General features: G+C 39.9%; 1 protein-coding gene across 3 annotated transcripts in view; it reads left to right on the top strand.

Moving 5' to 3' along the window:
- The window catches only part of LOC137620493 (neuronal PAS domain-containing protein 2-like), a 31520-nt gene extending 11054 nt beyond the window's left edge, over nt 1-20466 (top strand). For all 3 annotated transcript variants that reach the window (XM_068350660.1, XM_068350661.1, XM_068350662.1), the window contains 7 exons: nt 1347-1554; nt 3437-3543; nt 4248-4398; nt 5402-5504; nt 8382-9627; nt 11752-11824; nt 19823-20466. In XM_068350660.1, the coding sequence (XP_068206761.1) occupies nt 1347-1554; nt 3437-3543; nt 4248-4398; nt 5402-5504; nt 8382-9627; nt 11752-11813 (1877 nt within the window). In that variant the 3' untranslated portion in view covers nt 11814-11824; nt 19823-20466. The remainder of the gene's footprint in view (nt 1-1346; nt 1555-3436; nt 3544-4247; nt 4399-5401; nt 5505-8381; nt 9628-11751; nt 11825-19822) is intronic.
- Nucleotides 20467-21840: the final 1374 nt, after the last annotated feature.

Below are 21840 nucleotides of genomic sequence, written 5' to 3'. Positions count from 1 at the left end.
TGTCTTTAATCAAGAAAATGGCTTAAATGTTTTTTCTTCCTCACCATTATCCATACAATAAGGGGTCGCTTGCCTGATGCGCCCTCTCCAATGCCTTCTATCAAAGGCATCCTCTTCCACTAAATATCTTCTCTCCATATCATCCTTCACCTTATCTCACCATCTAATTCTCTGCCTCCTTCACAATCTTCTCCCCCCTAACAAGTTCCTCCCAAGTTCTCCTCACTACTTCACCACGTGTCTACACCACCTTCTTTAATTGATAGCAAATCTTTTACATGCAGGTTAAATAGTTCAGGAAATACAAAAGACAGACTGCTTCACATTCCGGAGGTAAATTCTAATGAAGGGCTGACAAAGTCAGCTGACACTCAACTTCATGATTTTTCCACAGTACTGTACCTTAATGATTGTGAAGCAAGACTCATATTTTGACCGAACTACTGTACATTATCCCAACTTGGTCAAGGCAGGGGCTTGTGATTACAAGAGTCGTGTTGAAATTTATCTAGTATCCATTCCAACAAAATTTAACATACATGTCGATACAAAACCAGCATAATCTAACAGCAAAACAGAATGTTGGAAAAGAAAGATTCGGCATCTGTGGGACCCAAGTTTTCATGAGCGTCCACATCTTCCTGTCCTTTTGAGTTAAGGATTTAGGGTTTAAAGGCTTCATGGGTCCTAGCTTGGGTGGAGAGAGACCTTGGTCTTTTAAGAAAGTTGAATGAATTCTCCCTTCAACCTTTATAATATTTAAATGATAAAAGATGAAGGCTCAAAATGAATTACAAGACTTGCTTCCAGATATAAAAGAAATCTGGGTATGATTAATTTTATATTAAATCCTAAAGGCCTCGAGAGCTTAAAGTAAAAATTTTAATGTGTTTTTCGTACCATTTTGTTTTTTTCTCCGCTCTTCTTAACTCTTTCTCATTTAAGTCATTCATTTTGGGGAAGTTTTTCATTCAAAGCTTTATCAACAAATTTACTTGAATTTTGAGAAATTAAGAATTTTGTAATGTACTAATAAACAGGTGTCACAGCATTAGTCATTAATAATTGCAGTGAAAGATTCAATGAAATAGAATACACAGTTCTTATTTTATCAAATATCGTCATAAATATTTGCAATGAAAGATTCAATGATAAATGGAATACACAATTCACATTTTAGATATGAAAAATTGTTGCCTCTTAGATTAGAAATATTAATATAGATGGCTTAGCTTTTCTCAACTGATTGTGCTGTGTTCATTTTGTAAACTGCAATAAATTTAAATAAAAGAAAAGCGACAAATAATACTGTAATTTTGTAAATGGAAATATTTCATACATTACAGAAACGACAGACAGCACTTGCTCAGACTCAGATGACGACGACGCTCAAAGCGTGTGCTCGACGAACAAAATCGGGACGCACTTACTGGTAGGCTTCATCAGAGTCGTCAAAGACAGACCCATAACGGAGATCTCGCTTCTGGAGTCCACCCAGGACGAGTACATAACCAGACATACCATGGATGGTAAAATACTTTACTCAGATCACAGGTAAGTTTCATAGATTTTGTTTACCTCCCTGATATACACGATATCTTAGAATAGTCGTTCCGGGGGTTAGAACCCCGTGATACCTGACGGTAATTCTCTTGTAAAATCACTCGCAGAAATATTATACAGTAGGAAGCTGCCGGAAGGAACTTCCATCAGGACGACATGGCTATACTTTCACGGGTGCTAACAAGGAATGTTGGGAGAAGGATAGGTAGTTGTGGTGGTGGTGGGGGTGGGGGGGGGGGCAGTAGCTGTAGTGAACGACACCTCGTAGTAACGGGGGATTTTGAGGAGGGAGAAGTCTAATTGGAAAGGGACCTCTGGTAGTGGTTTCACTCGGCCCAGTTTTTATACCGACACCCTTTAGGGGTGAGCGAGCTGGGTATATTCCTAGCATTCCATGCAACTTTTTTCTCTGGTATATTTAGCAGTATTTATACCTTAGAAATGGTGCTTTAAGGAGCATTTCACTGAGCAACACAGGTCCCTCGCCCAGAAATAGATTTTTCCTTCGTCAAAATCTGTTTATTAATGATCAATATCAATGTTGCGGTTGGGACAGTATTGAAAATGAGCAGTTATTTATGAGGACAGGCCTAACAGTTCATTGACTAATAACATAGCAAACTCCCAATAAATAGAATGTCCATAGTTATGCTAGAAAAGAAAAATATACAAAGAAAAGAGCACCTAGTAAATCTTTACAGGTCATTAACTAATATCATAGCAAGCTCCCAATGAATAGAATGTTTATAGTTATGCAAGTAAGACAAAATTACTTAGTCGAAAGCATACCTTTACCAAAAGCTCTTAAAGCCGAATTGATTAAGCCATAGCCATTATCTACTATTTTGGAAATATCACAAAAACTGGTAACAGATCTGTAACCTCGGCCTTTGATATTTAGAGGTCAAACTTGAACACTAATATTAGGGTTTTTTATTATGATTTTTCAGTATTAAAAGGATTCCAAAAATGGTAACTGACTGTGACACATTCTAACTACAAAATATCTTAAATCCTGACCTCCAACTTAATCAGGCACTTTTTCCAAAAAGTAATTTATATAAGGTTCATTGAATAAATATCTTCACCAAGCTACATCAAAATATATTTAGTTTAATTTAGCGTAATCATCTTAGAAGATAGATAGACAAGTGGACAGATCAATTGACAAGAAAACATAACCATCAAGGTAGACAAAGCTAAATTATTAAAGATTATTCAATAAACAGATGAATATATTCCCACATAAAAAAATCTAATTGGAAAGGGATCTCTGGTAGTGGTATCACTGGCCCCAGTTTTAATACCGACACCTTTTAGGAGTGAGCGAGCTGGGTATATTCCTGGCATTCCATGCAACTTTTTTCTCTGGTATATTTAGCAGTATTTATACCTTTGAAATGATGCTATAAGGAGCATTTCACGGAGCGACACAGGTCCCTCGCCCAGAAATAGATTTTTCCTTCGTCAAAATCCCTTTTTTGGTCAGACCAGCTAATATAAATGATGCAAAACAAATGCAAGTAGTATTAATGGATTTTGAAGATTTAGATCTTTCCTCGGGATTTTCATGAAGGGGTGAATGGATATCATTAGCAGTTTGAAAATTTTATACAGCACAACTGAATTTGGATGCTGATGATCCACAAAAAAATATGCACTAATACAGATCCTATGGGAGATAGTCAAACAAGATCTCATATTCACACATATTTACGGTATTGTAAACTTTGTGAAAGGTTTATTTATACAATTACTTTTTTTTTTTTTGCGTATTTTGGGAGATAAACAAGATATATTCTCGCATTCACACGTTTTTATGTAAACATTGTGAAAGGTTTATTTACACAATTACTTTCTTTGCCGATTTCAGAATATCGTTCGTCACGGGCCTTATGCCAACGGAAGTGATAGGGACATCTGCGTTCAAGTATATGCATTCGGAAGATATGGTGTGGTCAATGGTGGCTCATAAACTAAGTAAGTCTTTTGTTTCCTATAATGTGTATAAATTGTATATATATGTGTGTACTGTACTACTGTATGTATGTATGGGCAAAAACAGTCACACATATATATTTTTTTAAACAATCTGCCATTTCTCTAACAGGTGGGTCCACATAAAAACAACACACCAGTTACTGCCACATTCATACTTTAGCTGCTAAAAACTTTCACAACACCTGTTTAAGGGAAAAGGGGAACGAGATTGTGGAGTACACCATACCCAGATCTCTAGTAAGAGAACAATTTGTAATTATGAGAAATAAATATTTTATTTAGGTTTATAAGAACTGTATGTGTATTTACATTTTTTTATCCCACTAAAAATCTTTGACCCTTTTACCCCCAGGCTATTTGGAAATTTCCAACCCTTAACCCCCATGGGGTTATTTTTTTTCAAGCACATTTTGCAGTATATATTTTTTAAATTGCTCTAACAGCCTTAATTTTTTACATAGAGAGGTCAGGTTGGTCTCATTCTCTTGGAAAATGCCTGAAGTTTCTCAAAAAATTATCAAAAATATGCAAAAATAAATTTAAATAGCATTTTTATGCAAGGAAATACCGGTACATCCATGGGGGTAAAGGGATGAGTTTTGTGAAACGTACCAGTACGTCCTTTGGGGGAAAAAGGGTTAATAATCGCAATCACACAAAATGCATCGTATTTTCTTCCTTAGTGTTCACAAGCACGCAAGGCCAAGGTCTGGTGTCCTACAGACTGAAGTGCAAGGGAGGATCTCTCGTTACCCTCAGGAGCCGGGGTTATATCGAGCTCAACAAGGAGACGGCCCAGGCGGAAACGTTTGTTTGCATCAATACAGTCGTCAGGTAAATATTTCAAATGAAATGGACGAAGGCAAGAGAAGGTTATTTTTCCTAATGAAGCCTTTCAAGACTGTCAATGTAGTATTTACAGTTTACCTTGGGGATGAAAATGAAATGGTTTCAGTTCTTTTTTGATGAAGCTCTGGGTGATAGGAGGATAGATGTGAGCGAGGCAAGAGAGCGTGCTAGAAATAGGAGTGAATGGCGAGCGATTGTGACGCAGTTCCGGTAGGCCCTGCTGCTGCCTCCGATGCCTTAGATGACCGCGGAGGTAGCAGCAGTAGGGGATTCAGCATTATGAAGCTTCATCTGTGGTGGATAATGTGGGAGGGTGGGCTGTGACACCCTAGCAGTACCAGCTGAACTCGGTTGAGTCCCTTGTTAGGCTGGGAGGAACGTAGAGAGTAGAGGTCCCCTTTTTGTTTATGTTTCTTGTTGATGTCGGCTACCCCCCAAAATTGGGGGAAGTGCCTTGGTATATGTATGTATGTATGTATTATTTACTGTATATCAGAAGATAATGAAAGATATTTTTCACTTGCATAATATGTACTGTATTGATGGTAACTGGAATGTGCTTAGTACTGGTGAATTGTTAGCCTGTCTTCAGTTTATTTCTTCCTTTCAAGTCAAGGCTTTAATAACAATGTATATTTTGTGGATAATTTCATGAATAGTTATACGTAAATAACTCTTTACTATGCAATATTTTTCCATAAACTGCTTCATTTAGTTTCGTGGGTTGTAATTCATCACACTACAGTAATACCAACATTATTATTAATATATAAATCAAGATATTAATTTTTGTAATCATAGATAGTATTATGTAAAGGAATAGTACACCCATATCCAGTATGCGTAGGTCTATTACCATAATACAGTAAAGTACTGTACAAGACAAAATTAATTTTCTAAAGACAAACCAACTTTGCTGTAGCAGAATGTAAAGGTTGCAAAACCTTTTTAAAAAGACAAATCTTAATTTAATTCATTCTTTCCCCAGCAATAAGGAGGCCAAGGACGAGATCAGAAATCAGAGACGGAAACTTCTCCCAATAATTGTCAGTCAGAATAGCGAGGAACACCTAATCTCCGTTACTTCTTCGGTAAGCCGACTGTGATAACCTCTTTCTCTTCAACTAGTTTTAAAGATATCCCCAATCAGATTTTGTTTTGTCTTTGAATGTATTGTGTAATCATTCTCTCACATTGTCATTGAGATATTATTACAAGCTAAACTACAACCATAGTTGGAAAAGTAGGATGCTATAAGCCCAAGGGCTCCAACTGGGAAAATGGCCCAGTGAGGAAAGGAAACAAGGAAGTAAATAAACCACAAGAGAAGTAATGAACAAATAGACTAGAATATTTCAATCACATTGTCATTGAGATATTATTACAAGCCAAGCTACAACCATAGTTGGAAAAGTAAGATGCTATAAGCCCAAGGGCTCCATCGGGGAAAATGGCCCAGTGAGGAAAGGAAACAAAGAAATAAATAAACCACAAGAGAAGTAATGAACAATTAGGATGAAATATTCCAAGAAAAGTAACAACAATAAATTAGAGGTTTCATATATAAACTATAGATTCTTAAAAAAAAAAAAAAAAAAAGGAGAGAAATAAGATAAAATGGTATGCCCAAGTGTACCCAAGCTCAAAGCCGTATTATCTTTTTGATTAAGATTTCTTTGATAAAATAATAATAGGATGCTATATGCCCTTTTTTGTGTGCTTCCTTACTTCATATTTTAAATCCTTCAGTACCACTTTCTTCTGATATTGAATTCCTTGAGGGCTCATTTTGCCTAGCATCGTATACTTCATAATGAGCTCAGTGTACCTTGGGACCCAGCTACATTTATTTTTCATTTTCTGTATTCTCGTATCCAATTGCTCGTTTGAAAACTACTTTGGTATATTTTTATCTAATTTAAGAACAAGCCCTTTGAGTAAATTCTTATTCTATAAACGTTACTCCGAGGTCTTAGTAAACTATTTTTAGCTATGGCAGCTCTTCTAGAAGGACACTCGAAAATCAAACCATAGTTTTCTAGTCTTGGGTAGTGCCATAACCTCTGTACCATGGTCTTCCACTGCCTTGGGTTAGAGTTCTCTTGCTTGAGGGTACACTCGGACACAGTATTCTATCTAATCACTCTTCCTCCTGTTTTGTTAAAGTTTTTATAGTTTACTTAGGAAATATTTATGTTAATGTTATTGTTCTTAAAATATTTTGTTTTTCCTTGTTTCCTTTCCTCACTGAGGTATTTTCCCTGTTGGAGCCCCTGGGCTTATAGCATCCTGCTTTTCCAACTAGGGTTGTAGCTTAGCAAATAATAATAATATAATTCTACTACAGTAATGGAGCTTATTATAACCCCAGCTGCAAATACTTTATTGTTGTCTTTATATAAAGTACAGTAAGAAAATTCAACTTTTTGTCTGGTATTACTAATAAGCATTGCAGATCAATTCTTGAATCCTATCATCTATTTACCTTCAGCCGATAAGGACCACACTCATATTTCTCTTATGGATGTCACAGCCTATCTGCAACTCTGATCATTACAAAACTGTAATGAGATATCCTTAGTCGTCGCTAGAGGACGAGTATGGGCGACTAAAGTTTTCTCGCTAATACTCGCTTCTTTGAGCTAACTTGGAAGGCAGGACATCAGCAAATGTACTTGCATGACAAGGCTCTTACTTTACCAATATGTTCGTTATTAATATGGATAAAACTGTGGCTAAAGTTTTATGGAGAATTAGTAAAACAGAATTGAACAGCTATACAATAGGTATATAATAGTAAGGCTATACAGTACCCACATCCCATGAAAGAACATGGTGGACATTAGTTTGATACTGACAAACAAGTAGAGAGATTCACTTCAAGTATTAGTACATTTATTAAAAACTAAACAATTTACGTAAATATACTCATATTCATATACAGGGGCATTAGTATGCAATTCATCTTTCAGAATCTTAAAGCTTCACATTGTTTTAATGTCATTTGTTCCTCCACATACAGTATTCAAACCTACCATCCTTTTAAATAGGGAGACTGTACGATTGTATGTATTCAGCGCCGCTTGAATGGCCATAAATTGTTAACGAGGTATAGGTAGTTGGTTAACAACAGGTGGCGTGAGGGGGAAGCCCCATCCACCCGCTGCCTGTCACAAAATAGCCACTTTTGTCTTTGGTAGCAATGACCACAGACGGATCGTCTCGCTTCTCTCTCGGCTGTTGGATCTTTTCTTTGTTCATTTATAAGTATTGGCTTTTTCATTTTAGTGAGAGCCCTTGCTTGAGAGGATAAGCGCACTGTAAGGTAAGTATGTTGTGGAGTGAATTTTCTTCTCATGAGGATACAAACCTTTGAAATACTGTACCATGTGTTGTGTACCCATCTACTGGAGATTTTTCTCGCTCTTCCGATCAGGAAGATGATGATATTTGGAGTGTAACTTGTCTTGCTTTATCATAGTTTCTCTACCTAACGAGGGAATTACCCGATTTAGACCGAGTGTTGCCTGGCCCTGTGTGCTGAAGAAGCTTCTCGGTAGAGTTAGACCCCTTCTTTTCAGGGGGAATGGTCCATGCTTAAAGAGAGCTTTGAGCAATCTTGCCAGGCCAGGGTATTAAGTCCCGGGGTGGGATGGTCCTTATCCTCGGGACATAGTTCAATGGCCTTTCACCTTTCCAGCACTACTGGAGATATATCCTTTTTTAAAAGGACTCGTGTTTGTATGGCTAGGAAAAGTACAAATCCATTTTAAAATTTATTTTGTTTTCTTTTATATTACTCTTCTATTTAGAATCACTTTAAAATGGAATTTCATTTTGCTTGCTTCACTGTATGTATACATTACTGACATTGATTTCTAAGTTTGTTTAATTATGGGGTAAAAATTTATACTTGTAAGAAATAGGGAAAGTACCTCTTAGAATGATATGGTTTCATCTTTTTCCAGATGCCCCCTGAAATGTTGTCAATGGTTGAGCATCTCACAGATCCTAAAACCCTGCAGAAAATGATTGAAGAGGTAGATCCCACAGTTAAATCCTCTTCTGAATTTAGAATAAGCAAGAGATCAAAGGTTCCAAAAAGAGCCAGTCAAGAGTTTAAAACGGAATCTTGTTCGCTTAAAAAAGAACCCGAAGACTGCAGTTTCTCAGAGCTTTCGGAGCTTATTACCATGGAGGAGTGCTTTAAAAAGGAAAGGAAGCACAAGACATCGAACATTCCTCGAAAACGCACCTCAACTGAAGAACTATGCACCCTCCCAACAAAAATGCACAGTAACTCTACTATATGTAAGCCAAAAGCAGACGTTTACCATCAGAGTTACAGCCCCCAAGACTCAATACCTTTACCTCAACTTAGTCCTGAAACAGTTCAACCCTTTTTGTGCTCATCCGTAACACTTTCAAATGAAAAGCTCAATTATCACCCACAAAATACAAACAAAGAATTTCATAGCATTCATACATCCGAAAATTGTCATTCCACATCAAGTACATGTAATATGCATCTTCACCATCATTCAAAAGTTGAAAGTAATGCTGCATATAGGCATTGCCCAACAACTGGTAATGAAAGTAATTTCCTATTGAATAGGAGTAATCAAAATTGCAGGCTGTGCAGTAAAACTGAATTTGACGGCAGAGGGTCCTCGGTGACCCACAGTCAAAGATATCATGCGCAAAATACTTACAGTGTAAATACAATCACGCAATCAACGGCAAATGCTTATCAATGTCAAATCGTATCTAAGAGTACCAATGCTTCCAGTCATCCCTCATCTCACCACAACCAAGGTCAGATGTACGATAAGTATATCGAGCCAGGCGATGACCTCGACAAGCAAAACAAAAATTTACAAGCACCTCGTACAGTTCCTCATCACGTTACATATCCCCCCGATTACACGGCTCCATACCCCAATCAATCGCATTGCTCATCAATACCCGAGTTTGACATTAAATTACAGAGACAGCCCAAGTCTCTGGAAGACCAGCTGTATCATCATTGCTCTAATCTCTTAGAACAGTCTCAGAGTTTCCCACACCAAAGAGTACACACACCACAAGACTGGTTATCCAAGTCTTCTTCTGTCTGTCATTCACAAGCAGCAAGTACAAACGCTACAGCAACAAACATGCAGCAACTCTGCAACATTCCAAACCAGTATGTGGCACCTTCTATAGATAGCCAAGGTAAGCTCTTTATATTTTTTTATTCAAACATGTTTTTTTTTTTACATTTCTAAGCTGTTGTAAATGTATATTACTCGGGTATTTTTTATCTGCGCGAAGACTTACACAGCACTATGTTTAGGTTCATTGATTTTTATTTTTTGCAAGAGATGCATTGTTTTATTAGTGTTTTTATATTATATTTTTTTAACAGCCATTAACTCGGTTTTACTGTACTGTAAGTAGGTAATTCATTGTTTCTACACACTACTTTGCATCCTATTTTCAAAGACTGCTTTACTTTGTTTGCTAACACTCTTCAAGCTACATGGAACATGAAAGTACTGTTCCTATTGGTCTGTAAAAACTGTGATATTGAGTTAACTGATTAGATCAGCTGTGCATATCACGTACGGGGAAAAAAGATATAGTGGTGGTGGGGGGTGGGGCCAGTAGCTGTAGTGAACGACACCTCGTAGTAACGGGGGATTTTGAGGAGGGAGAAGTCTAATTGGAAAGGGACCTCTGGTAGTGGTTTCACTCGCCCCCAGTTTTAATACCGACACCCTTTAGGGGTGAGCGAGCTGGGTATATTCCTGGCATTCCATGCAACTTTTTTTCTCTGGTATATTTAGCAGTATTTATACCTTAGAAATGGTGCTTTAAGGAGCATTTCACGGAGCGACACAGGTTGAGCCCAGAAATATTTCTGTTCCCAATCTAGTATTCTAACTCTTTGTTGAGATAGGTTTATCCTTATCTATGGGAAGACAGCTTATTGAAATAATCAAGATTCCCAGATTATAATATAGTTTAACTTAGGACAACATATTTCACCTTGAATCCTTTACAGACATTGAATTTCATATTGCATTATTTTCACTGTTAACCTGAATCAAACTCACCCAGCTATCATGAAATAGGAATTCATTCGCTGGTCTATCTTCACCTGTTGTTAGCTTTAGTTCCTTATAATTTATGTCAGCAACTGAGTAAACTTGAGTCTTTTAGTAGGAAATTCTGCTAAGATTCATTTTGTCAAATCAACCTTGGTTTTCCAGGATTGGTACACTGTCCATGATTACTAAAGGGCCAGAACTTTATACATTATTGTTTATTAGTTGTTGAAGCAGCTTCTAGGCAATGAAAGTCTATATACAAATTTTGGCAAAAAATTGGTACACATTACTTCCGCCCTGACAGCATCTTTTAACCCTTTTACCCCCAATGGACGTACTGGTACGTTTCACAAAACTCATCCCTTTACCCCCATGGACGTACTGGTACGTCCTTGCAAAAATCTGCTATTTACATTTTTTAGCATATTTTTGATAACTTTATGAGAAACTTCAGGCATTTTCCAAAATAATGAGACCAACCTGACCTCTCTATGACGAAAATTAAGGCTGTTAGAGCAATTTGAAAAAAAAAAATATATTGCAAAATGTGCTTGAAGAAGAAAACGCCTGGGGGTTAAGGGTTGGAAAGTTCCAAATAGCTTGGGGGTAAAAGGCTTAACACAGCATTTGCTCGATGTTGATTATTGTTCTTGGAACACAATTGTACAGCGTATGGCCTGTGTTGTTCAGCCCTAGCACAGAGTGCTACTAAAATAAATAAGAATTGGAGAAAAAGTTATTTTAAAAGTTACATATGTCTAGACATCCTACACTAGGTTTTTCATCCTCATTCAAGTGAATATTAATATTCTAGTTAGATGATTACAATAGTTGAGTTTGTGGAATAAATAGCGTCTTAATTATTTGAAAAAATACTATATATTAATGCATTGCTATCTATTTAAGAGTAAAGTACCAGTTATAAAAATTTTCCTTGTCTTGGTAGCATATGCTACTGTTCTACAGTAAAGTATTTAAAATTTTTATCTGTCTTGTATTTATTCAATATAAATTTTTAGTTTTGCAAAATGTCTTTAGCTGAAAGTACAGCGCAGTTCTGTAGTAGTTTATTTCTAAAACTATTAAATGCATTTCTGCACGCCTACTCCAAAAACTGTAATGGAAATTTCTAGTAAGAGTAAATATGTTGAATTATTTTTCTGTTAATACAAGGAAAATCAAATGATTAGGGTTGATAAATTATCGGAATTTTCTTGGCAGATTGTATTTTGTTTTTTTATTTCAGGTGCAAAAGTTCCAGTCATGTACGAACAGAAATGCCCTTCAGCATTGTGGAACAGTCAGTGAAACAATATCAGGTTTGAATACCCTTTTTTTCATATATTATCATATTTATTAACCCTTTTACCCCTAAAGGACGTACTGGTACGTTTCACAAAAGCCATCCCTTTACCCCCATGGACGTACCGGTACGTCCTTGCAAAAAGGAAAATTCAGGCATTTTCCATGAGAATGAGACCAACCTGACCTCTCTATGACAAAAATTAAGGCTGTTAGAGCAATTTAAAAAAAAATATACTGCAAAATGTTCTGGGAAAAAAAAAAACCCTGGGGGTTAAGGGTTGGAAAATTCCAAATAGCCTGGGGGTAAAAGGGTTAAGACTCAAGAGAACTTTTAGATTGCTAAGAAAGATAATGTATTTTGAAAGTGGTTTGTATTTTTCCTAGCTATCCACACTCAGGTCATTTTAAATTAAGGCTAACTTCAGCGCCGTTGCATTGTTGGAATGTACATTGAATCGTTAACAAGGAAGTTGCTTAACGATTGTCCATTTTTGTTCTTAAGACTAAGACTGAGTGGGGTGGTTGAGATTTGAATAGCTAAGAAAAATACAAATTACTTTATTTTGTTACTTGTTCCTACGAATATACAAACCTTTTGTCCTTTGAAATAATGGGAAGGTTCTTTTCTTCACTGGACATATCATCCTTCCGAGAAAAATGACTCCAACAACTAACAGCTAATAACAGGGATGTAGAAGCTGTTAAGACCTGGGCCATTACTGGCTTAAAAGGAAGCTAGTACTATGACATGGAAAACCTATTTCCCTAACAGGGAGATATCATTGTTAGTATTAAAATAGGAGTATCAAGAGCAGTGCTACTAAGACACCAACCCTTCCTCCCCTTACCAGGAGGATGGAGGAGTTGTATCTTGGTAGACTTAGCTTGCAAAAAAGGTGCTGTGCTTTATCATTAAACTCACCAGCATCAGATGTCCGACCAACGTGTAACGATTGAAGCTGCTGCATCACCTTGAGAGGGGAACAAGAAAGAGGTAGAAGAACCATTCTTTCTAGCTTTCCTGGAGAATCATGTATTACCTTCAATGGGAGTCATAATAAGTCCTATGAGGAGCTGAGAATGTTACACAACTACTGAGCAGCCACCTTAGGACCCAAGGAAAAGGAAAAGTGGTCTAAGGATCTGTGGGTAACGTCTGTAATGTATAGAGAGGCAAGGGTGGTCCTACAACTTCAGCTCCTAGTACACCAACAGCTTAAACAGTAAGGCTATTGACAGGGCTAGGCTTGAGAATTCTACCTTGAGATTGCAGAAGTATGCACAGACCAAAAGTCTTACTCAAATAGCACTGCAGTGCCCTGATGAGGCCCCAGGCAACTTCATGTCAACTTACAGTTTGTGAGATGGTGAACACAACAGAACCCCATCCCTCAAAGGTTTGACATGATGAAAAGCTTGAAACTCTCCTAATCTTGCCAATGCAGAGAAGACATCCAGTCTTGATGGAAAGATCCCTTTGATTAACTCCTCAGATTAGCAGTAGCCGCTTGCGCCAGTACCATGAGAATGAGGCTCTAAGCTGCTGTATAGACATGAATTCTCGAAACTTCTTTCAAGCATGAACAGTTCCCTTGAGAAGGAGGTTATCCACTCAATACCGAGAAGCCTCTTTTTCTCCAATTTCTTGCCAAAGCAGAGACCAGGGAGTTTTGAGGGAAAGACCCAATGCAAATGCACATGATCACTCAAGATAAGGGCCATACTTGCCAAAGCTCCCTTCAAGCATGAGTCATTCCCCCAAGGGGTAGGGATCGAAACTTTACTGTGGAGCTTTTTCAGTAATCCATGATCTGCTGAAAAGTCCTCTGACTGGAGAGAGACATTCTTTTCATCCACCATTCTAGTGTCTCTCTCTCACAGCCTACCTGAGAGCTAACAAAACAGGACACCACTTGACTTGGAGTCATCTCGGAGGGTTCCATGTAAGAGACCAGGAAGGGAGACAAACCTATTCCACTCGACCTGGATGGTGAAGGTTGTTGATCCTTGGACAAGCAGTTGAGACTCAATATTCCCTTCAGAAGAGGAAGAGCAGCTTCCTAAGGATAAGGACATTTCTCCTATACAGTATCATGTAAAGAATGATGAAGGTAAGAGCATCCTCTCTCTCACCTGGCTTACAACTCCACCTGACCTCTAAGGTGATGATCAGAGGCCGAGATATGTCAATCCCTCCCGAAGAAGAGAACCATAAGCAAGAATTCTAGAGGAACTATTGCAAGAGGCATCCTGTACAACTACTACTGCTTCTTCCTTCTAAGAAGTGTCTAAAGGGAATATTAGTGGGAAAGATACTCCCGCTAGAGTTTTATCGGATCTTTTGACTGGCCACAAAGTACTAAATTGGATCCTTCTCTCTGGTTACGGTTAATTTTCCCTTTGCTTGCACACACACACCAAATAGACTGGCCTATTCTTTACATATTCTCCTCTTTCCTCATACACCTGACAACGCTAAGATTAACAAACAGTTTTTCTTCATGCAAGGGGTTAACTACAGCAATGTGGTTACTTTCCTCTTGTTAAGGGTAGAAGAGACTATTTAGCTATGTAAGCAGCTCTTCTAGAAGGACACTCCAAATCAAACCATTGTTCCCTAGTCTGGGGTAGTGCCATAGCCTCTCTACCATGGTCTTCCACTCTCTTGGGTTAGAGTTCTCTTGCTTGAGGGTACACTCGGGTAAACTGTTCCATCTTATTTCTCTTCCTCTTGTTTTGTTAAAGTGTTATAGTTTATATAGGAGATATTTATTTTAATGCTGTTACTCTTCTTAAAATATTTTATTTTTCCTTGTTTCCTTTCCTCACTGAGCTATTTTCTCTGTTGGAGCCCCTGGGCTTATAGCATTCTGCTTTTCCAGCTAGGGTTGTAGCTTAGCAAGTAGAAATAATAATAATAATAATAATAATAATAAAGGAGGAATTGGTAGAGAAGGAAGAAGAGAGAGCAAACTCACTCTTCTCCTTTTTTCTACAGTTCTTCCTTGCTATCATGAGTGCTCATTCCTACTGATCAGGAACAGGTGCACTACCTGTTTGAGTTTGGTGATACAAGTACAAGGAAAAATTCAGTCAAACAGCATTCCTAGGTGTTCGTCCTTTGCTTGGGCATGAGATCAGACTCTCTTCAATCGCTATCCTCAGATCGTAATAAGAGTGAGTAGTTTCAATCTCATCCTGGAAATAATGAATTAGTAATTCCAAGTGTCCCAAGCTTAACACTCAGCTGGACACTTTTGTGAACACCTGAGGAATAAAAGAGGCCTTTTCAGAATGAGTGAAGGCCTTCATGTACAACAACTCCCTGGAATCTCCAAAAGCATGAAGTCTTGCTCTCCGAAGGCTGAGTATGGACTTAAGTTCCAACTGAACATAGCATGTTCAGTTGCTTCGTCCAAGAGGAGTACAGATTCATGCTCCATCTCTGCCACAACTCATGATCAGCCGACGAGAGAGGATTGTAGAAGTTGAAGTGCAAAAATCCAGGATCGACCTACCTCTTTTCACATGTCCAGAGATGGAACCTAGAAAATAGGTACAGTATGGAGTGTATTTGGATGGAAGGATAAGGGAATGTGCATGGCAAGGCATCCCCATGACTGAGGGTGGGGGATATAACTTTACATCGCTCCTCACAATTCTTCTTCCTCCAAACTGCCAAGCTGGCCTGAACCTGGGAGGGACAAGAATAATTAGAGCAGGGTCCAATCCCTTTTGGAGGAAGAAGCTGCTTGTGGTCATTCCTGGGATTTGGAGAAGGCACACACCTTCCTCAAACCCAAGCCAGATGGTTTGACCCTGGTCTTACTTGAAAGACCAGAGCACTTGAGGGATACCACACAGTGGATGAAGCAGTACTGATGCACGACATCAGAGACCGAAGCAATACTCCCTCGTCCAGGTAAATGGTGAAGGAGGGCAATCAAGCTCCTCGATCACTTGGCCTTTGCTGTGATTGGCCTTGTGCGGGACCAATTGGCTCTTAGCCCCATATGGGGTAAGTTGGTTATCAGCCATATGTGATCAGTAGTGGCCCTGCAGGCTGTTTGCTCCCGATTGATAGGCCTCAGGCCTGAGGGCTGTCGGCTCTTGGGTGACTGGCCACTGCCCCACATGCCGTTAGCCTGTGTGAAAGGTCATAGAATATTAGCCATAGCCCTATAAGCTGTCAGCCATTGGTGACTGGCGGTGCTCCTTTGTGATCAGTCTGAGTAATTGCCAGTTCCTTGGATCAGCGCAGCTGTACGTGACCCATGGCCTACCTTTCTAATCCACACGATAAGGTACCGAGTGAAAACTGTCTTCTTTTCTCAAGAGAGGAGAAATTCCTCAATGTCCCGCAGGATTTTTTTGTGATTGGCCTTCCTGAACTTCTTCAATTTTTCCTTCTTTCTGTCTTTTCAAAATTGGAAGCAGAAATTGGAGTTGGTCGAGGAGAACCAATCACCTCATACTGGTGTAAGCATCAGTCACTATTGTGTGGAGCTTACCTTACTGATTGACCCCAAAGGTAAGGGTCAAACTCCACAGCAGCTAGAAGGTAGACAGTGGTAGTAGCTGTTACCCCAAGCTCACGATTGTACCAGCCGGCATGTTAGCTCTGCTGGCTACGCTCTGCAGCTGCTTGAGGATTAGCGTAAATAATAACCATATTTGTGCGGGAGATACGATCACTAACATGCAACTGATGAAACAGTGGTCATGTCACACCAGGGTCATGATTGTTAACCAACCAGTCAATGCATGAGTTCTGTATCGGCATGAGAAGTTAGCGTGAACAGTACCCCCTATCAGCCTACCACTGTATGGTGCTGGAGATCGAGCCAGTTATAACTCTTCACCTCGAACTGATTAAACAGTGGTGGCTTTCACATTAGGCTGTTGCATTGGGCGAAAGGAAGCAGCCTTTAGCATCGCAGAGTGCTGCGTCTCTTTCCTCCAAGTATCCTGGGCAGAGGAGACCGCTTGCTTAGAAAACAGGAAGGGTTGCAGAAGATCTGAGTTCCTCAAATCAGATTTTTCAGTCTTACCGATGCTCCTATGAAGTCTGGAGACTACTGATTCCCTCCTTTTGAGAATCCAGTTGCCCCACATTGTTGCAGCCGTAGCATTTAGGAAGTCCATTGTTTTGGCCCCGGCTGCTAGGACTTCTTGTAGGGACTGCATGGAGTTTTGGTTTGAAAGGTCTTTGTGACTAGCTAGGTAGCCGACTGTATCTGACCACGTGTCAAACCAGGATAATGCCTCCAGAAGGGACATTGACGCTGCTTCCATTGCCGAGGCTTCTGTGGCGGTGAAAGAGACTTGGAGAGAAGAGAGTCTCTCTGCAGAGCAGCCAGGCATGAGCCTTGCTGTGAGGGGATCCAGTGTCAGAGGAGAAGGGTTGGCGTCTCTGACCTTATAAAAACGCCTCTGCCTCGAAAAAGGAAAATGCAGAAGTTTATGGGATCCTTGAGACTTCAAGGAACCCGTTTCCCCCAAGAAGGCCTGCGAGACCTTCCTCAGAGGGCCTGCAGTGTGAATAGACCAGGGAAGTTCGATTCTGGTCTTAGGGTTTGGTGGAGGACGACATAGTCTGTTTAAGGCTGGAGCGTCGGTATGTCGAGGTGACAGATGTAAATCTCCGAGGCCTGAGATATTACACATCGTTCATAGAGCCCTCAGATAGGCGGACTCTAAATCTTTTGATGGTTGTTCTTCTGAGGAATCTTCCGGTCACGCTAATTCCTCGCGAGGGGGGGTGATAGAAGCCCGAGTGTCTGAGGGTAACGGCGAAGTAGCATACTCCATTGCCGATATTCCTAGGGAAGGCTGGGCGGTAGCCAATGGCGCCGCGCGCACCCGATCTTGCCTGGAAGTTGATGGTCTAGGCGAAGGCGACCGAATCAACGGTACTGTCTCAATAAGAGGTTGCATTGATCAGTTTTCTCCTCTGTTCTCAGCCGACGAGAAGAAGGGTTGAACCCGTGTCTTCTTCTGAAGTTCTCGTGAAGCTCATATTCCGTAACTCATTATAAAGTACGGGAACGGGAGCTGTTCTGTCCGATCTGCGAGGGCGAGGTGAACGACCCCATGCAGGTAAATCCGGAGTTTTGCGTGATCGGTAGGTTGAAGGACAGGAGCACTCTCTCTCTATTGATATAAAGCGACAACGAGAAGAAGAGTTCTTTCTCCCTTCCCTAGAGCGCTCTGAGCTCCTCCCGATAAAATGTGAGGGGAGGAATCGCGGTCAGAGCGCTCTCTTTCCTTAGATTTAACATCACCCCAACGGGAGCGCTTATTGCGCTTATGAGAAAACTCTCATGACGAAGAGCGCGAATATATCGTAGAGCTCTTCTTCTTATAGCGCCTAGATGATTCCTCGCGAGAAGAAGACGATCGCGAAGCAGAACGATGGCGCGAGGATGTACTCTTCTTATGTTTATGGCGAGAGTGCTTATCGCTTCTCGGCGAGCCATTTCGTGAAGAGACAGAAGGCGAGGAAGAGCTAGAACGATGACGTCTCTTCCTATGTCACCTCTCTCTCCGACGAGAATGTCTGGGCGAAGGAGAGCGAGCTGTTCTTTTCCTCTTCTCTCTCGCTCTCTCCTATCCTCCGAGGACGACGAATACGATAAGGAAGAGGAGGAGGAGGAGAAGGGGGAGGTATCCCGATGATCGCCCTTGCGACATTGTTTCGTAGGAGCGCAAAAACGGAGCGAAGTAGGTTCTGCGGGAGCTGAAGTTCTTACATCTGCTGAAACTTCAGCGACCGCTGATTGGACTGACGGGATGTCAGCGAGGTCCGGAACTCCCGAAGGTTCCAAAACAGAAGGAACCCGAGGTAAAACCGTGCCCACGAGGAACTGGTTCCACACTTCCACCGAAGGAGAACCAGGAAGTCCAAGGGCAGGCCATACCATTCATACGTTATCTGGAATAGAAGCAGTTATAGAATTATTTCCGATGATGGAAGAAACTGTCCCACTGGGAGGGGCAACTTGATCCGCCTGACCCGGGGGAATGGGAGTTAAGTCAATGGTGCCGCTCTTCCTTGACTTCCCCCCGGAGGAAGGAGGCAAGGAAGAGTCTGAAGGAAGAGATCGAGAGGCTGAAGAGGAGGCCCGAGACTCCTTACCTTTCGACGGCGAACCTGGAGGTAACGAATCTTTCTTGGATTTCTTCTTCTTCCTCTTCATGAACTTATCCCACTGCGTTGGCAACCATTCTCTACATAATTGGCAGGGGGAGCCTTTAGAACACCTATGACCTCTACACGAAGGGCATAGGGAATGAGGATCCACCTCCGGTGGTGACATGAATGTGCCACAAGATTTCGGGGGAATCCCAGGACACTTCCTCATATTAAAGAACATGAATGTGCCACAAGATTTCGGGGGAATCCCAGGACACTTCCTCATATTAAAGAACATGAATGTGCCACAAGATTTCGGGGGAATCCCAGGACACTTCCTCATATTAAAGAACATGAATGTGCCACAAGATTTCGGGGGAATCCCAGGACACTTCCTCATATTAAAGAACATGAATGTGCCACAAGATTTCGGGGGAATCCCAGGACACTTCCTCATATTAAAGAACATCACATCTAATAAAGAAAGAAAAGAAAAAGTTAATCAAAAAACACACTAAAGAAAGGCTAGTCTGCCAGTCAAACAAAAGCAGGAGCAGCGGTGTTACCACTGCGACGGCTAGTTCCCCACCCCTAACAGGTGGATAACTACCGGCCCAGTCGTTAACGACCTTGTTAAGGTTTTTCTGCCGTATTTTTCAGCTCGCGCTAGAATATCTCCTATAGTAAAGAATGAGGGTTTGTATTTAGTGTAGGAACAACTATTTTTTTTTTCACAAGATAGCAAGAATTAGCAGAATTTTTAGTCAAATTCATGTCTTGATGCTAAATTATTTTTTGACATTATTAAAAATAACAGTTTTTGTAATTTAGAAAAATTCTTTCTTTTATATACATATTCCTCTCCTTTCATTTTCAGGTGTTGTGGACTCCTAAAGTAAGAAACGTGTTCTGCAGGCAGTGCAAATATCCTCATTAAGTCAGTTTGCACTGGAGATGTACAAGTATCACCCCGTTTGAATTATTCTGTGATGTTACCTTTGTAATTAAAAGTTTATTGTTGTTATAGTAATGCATTATTACAAATTAATATATATTGTTTTTATTTTCAGGGCAATATGTATATTCATGTACAAAATTATAACTAATTATCAATTACGTACCTGTAGTTTTGAAATTCAAATGCTCAAGTCTCTCAGTACTGCAATTATTGCAAGAAAGGAGTCCGTCCTATTAGAGGCATACTAGACATGTTGATGTATCTCTTATTTCATAATTAATTCTCTGATAATACAATGTATTAAAAATAAAATTCAGTGCAGAGATCCACTTAAAATCAGCATATTAGTTTTCGTATGGTTGGGTGGAGTAAGAAATTCATAGTGATTTTAAATTGTATATGTGATGTGAAATGCTTTGTTTGCACATAATTTCCACATTTTTTTAAAGAATGAAATGATTTCACAATTTATTTTCTAATTTGGTTTTCATGAATTTATCCATAGAATATTTTTTGTTTAACTGCAGTAAAATGAAAAAAATATAGTACAGTACCTCACTAAACTGGAAAAATTCAATAAAAGCAAATACCCTAATGATAGTTTACAGGAAACCATAGTAACATGTTTCAGTCATCATACAATGTGAATGGATTGACCATTAAAAAAGCAATGCATAATTTTCAGGCCTCTGCTCAAGGAGTTGCAAAGGGCTTTGTGAAACTCATCTCAAACAGTCAAAAAATTGATAATTTTTACTCTGAGATGTGTGTGATGTACAGTATGGCTTTTAGTTGCTTACATATTTTTATTTTCAGTTCTTTCATATTTTAGCTGAAAATTTATTTTATTTTGATATCAGTTGATCCTACAAGGATAGAATCCTTCGTCTTTTAATAGGAGTATGTTTTCAGAGAAGCTGGTCATGGCTGTTAGAATTTAATGAGGTGGGGGGTAGTTAGCTGGAGGGTGGCAGTAAGCCCCTGCCCACCCAATAGAGCACCAAGTTCCAACTTTGTTTTTAGCGTCTGGATAGTACAGATGTTATTCATGCGCCCTCAACTCGCTGTTTTAATCTTTTGATTTTTTTTTTATATATATTTTGGTTCATTGGCGTATGCAAGGAAAATCAAGGAAGAGGATTTGCTGTTTTGCCCAAACAACTGTAACTGTGTGACTGTTTTCTGTGCAAACCTGCTGATATCCACATTCTTGTTCGTGTTCGACAGCATTCTCGTATGCTGTTTATTCCTCTGCTTGTGTGACCTTGTGACAACAATGTAATCCTAAAGAGGTTGGCAATACTCAGATATCGATGTGCTCAGTCAGAGGAAGAAGTTCTTGTTGTTGCCGTGTGTGAAGGGGAAGGGGGCCACCTGTCTTTTCCTGATCCCGGAAAGGTGTCCGTCTTTTCCTGATCCCGGAGAGGTGTCCGTCTTTTCCTGATCCCGGAGAGGTGTCCGTCTTTTCCTGATCCCGGAAAGGTGTCCGTCTTTTCCTGATCCCGGAAAGGTGTCCGTCTTTTCCTGATCTCGGAAAGGTGTCCGTCTTTTCCTGATCCCAGAAAGGTGTTAAGTATGTAACATCTGCATGTTGTCTCTTTACCGAGTTCCTGTGGTCTCAACCCCCGTAAGTGTGTCGTCACTGATCCGTACGAATCGGTAAAAGGCAAACTTCAAGTTACTCCTTCTCCTCCGTCTCATATTCATAAGTTTTCACTGCTACTTTTAGAGAGTAAGTTGTAGACATCATGGGGATGTTCAGGGAGACTGATCAATAGGGGTCGCGTTTGAGTGACTCCTACTGTTTCTCTCCCCATGGGAAAGACAGTGCGGTGCCAGGTCCCGCCATTCTTGAACAAGTCCTGAAAGTTGTCCTATAGCGGGATGGAGCATTGGCACTCTCAACTCTTTGATCCACGTTGGTGTCTATGATTGAC

The sequence above is a fragment of the Palaemon carinicauda genome, chromosome 27, assembly GCF_036898095.1.
Source record: "Palaemon carinicauda isolate YSFRI2023 chromosome 27, ASM3689809v2, whole genome shotgun sequence".
In the NCBI taxonomy this organism is placed as follows: Eukaryota; Metazoa; Arthropoda; class Malacostraca; order Decapoda; family Palaemonidae; genus Palaemon; species Palaemon carinicauda.
Note: the sequence above shows the minus strand (reverse complement) of the source record. Positions and strands in the feature narration are given on the sequence as shown.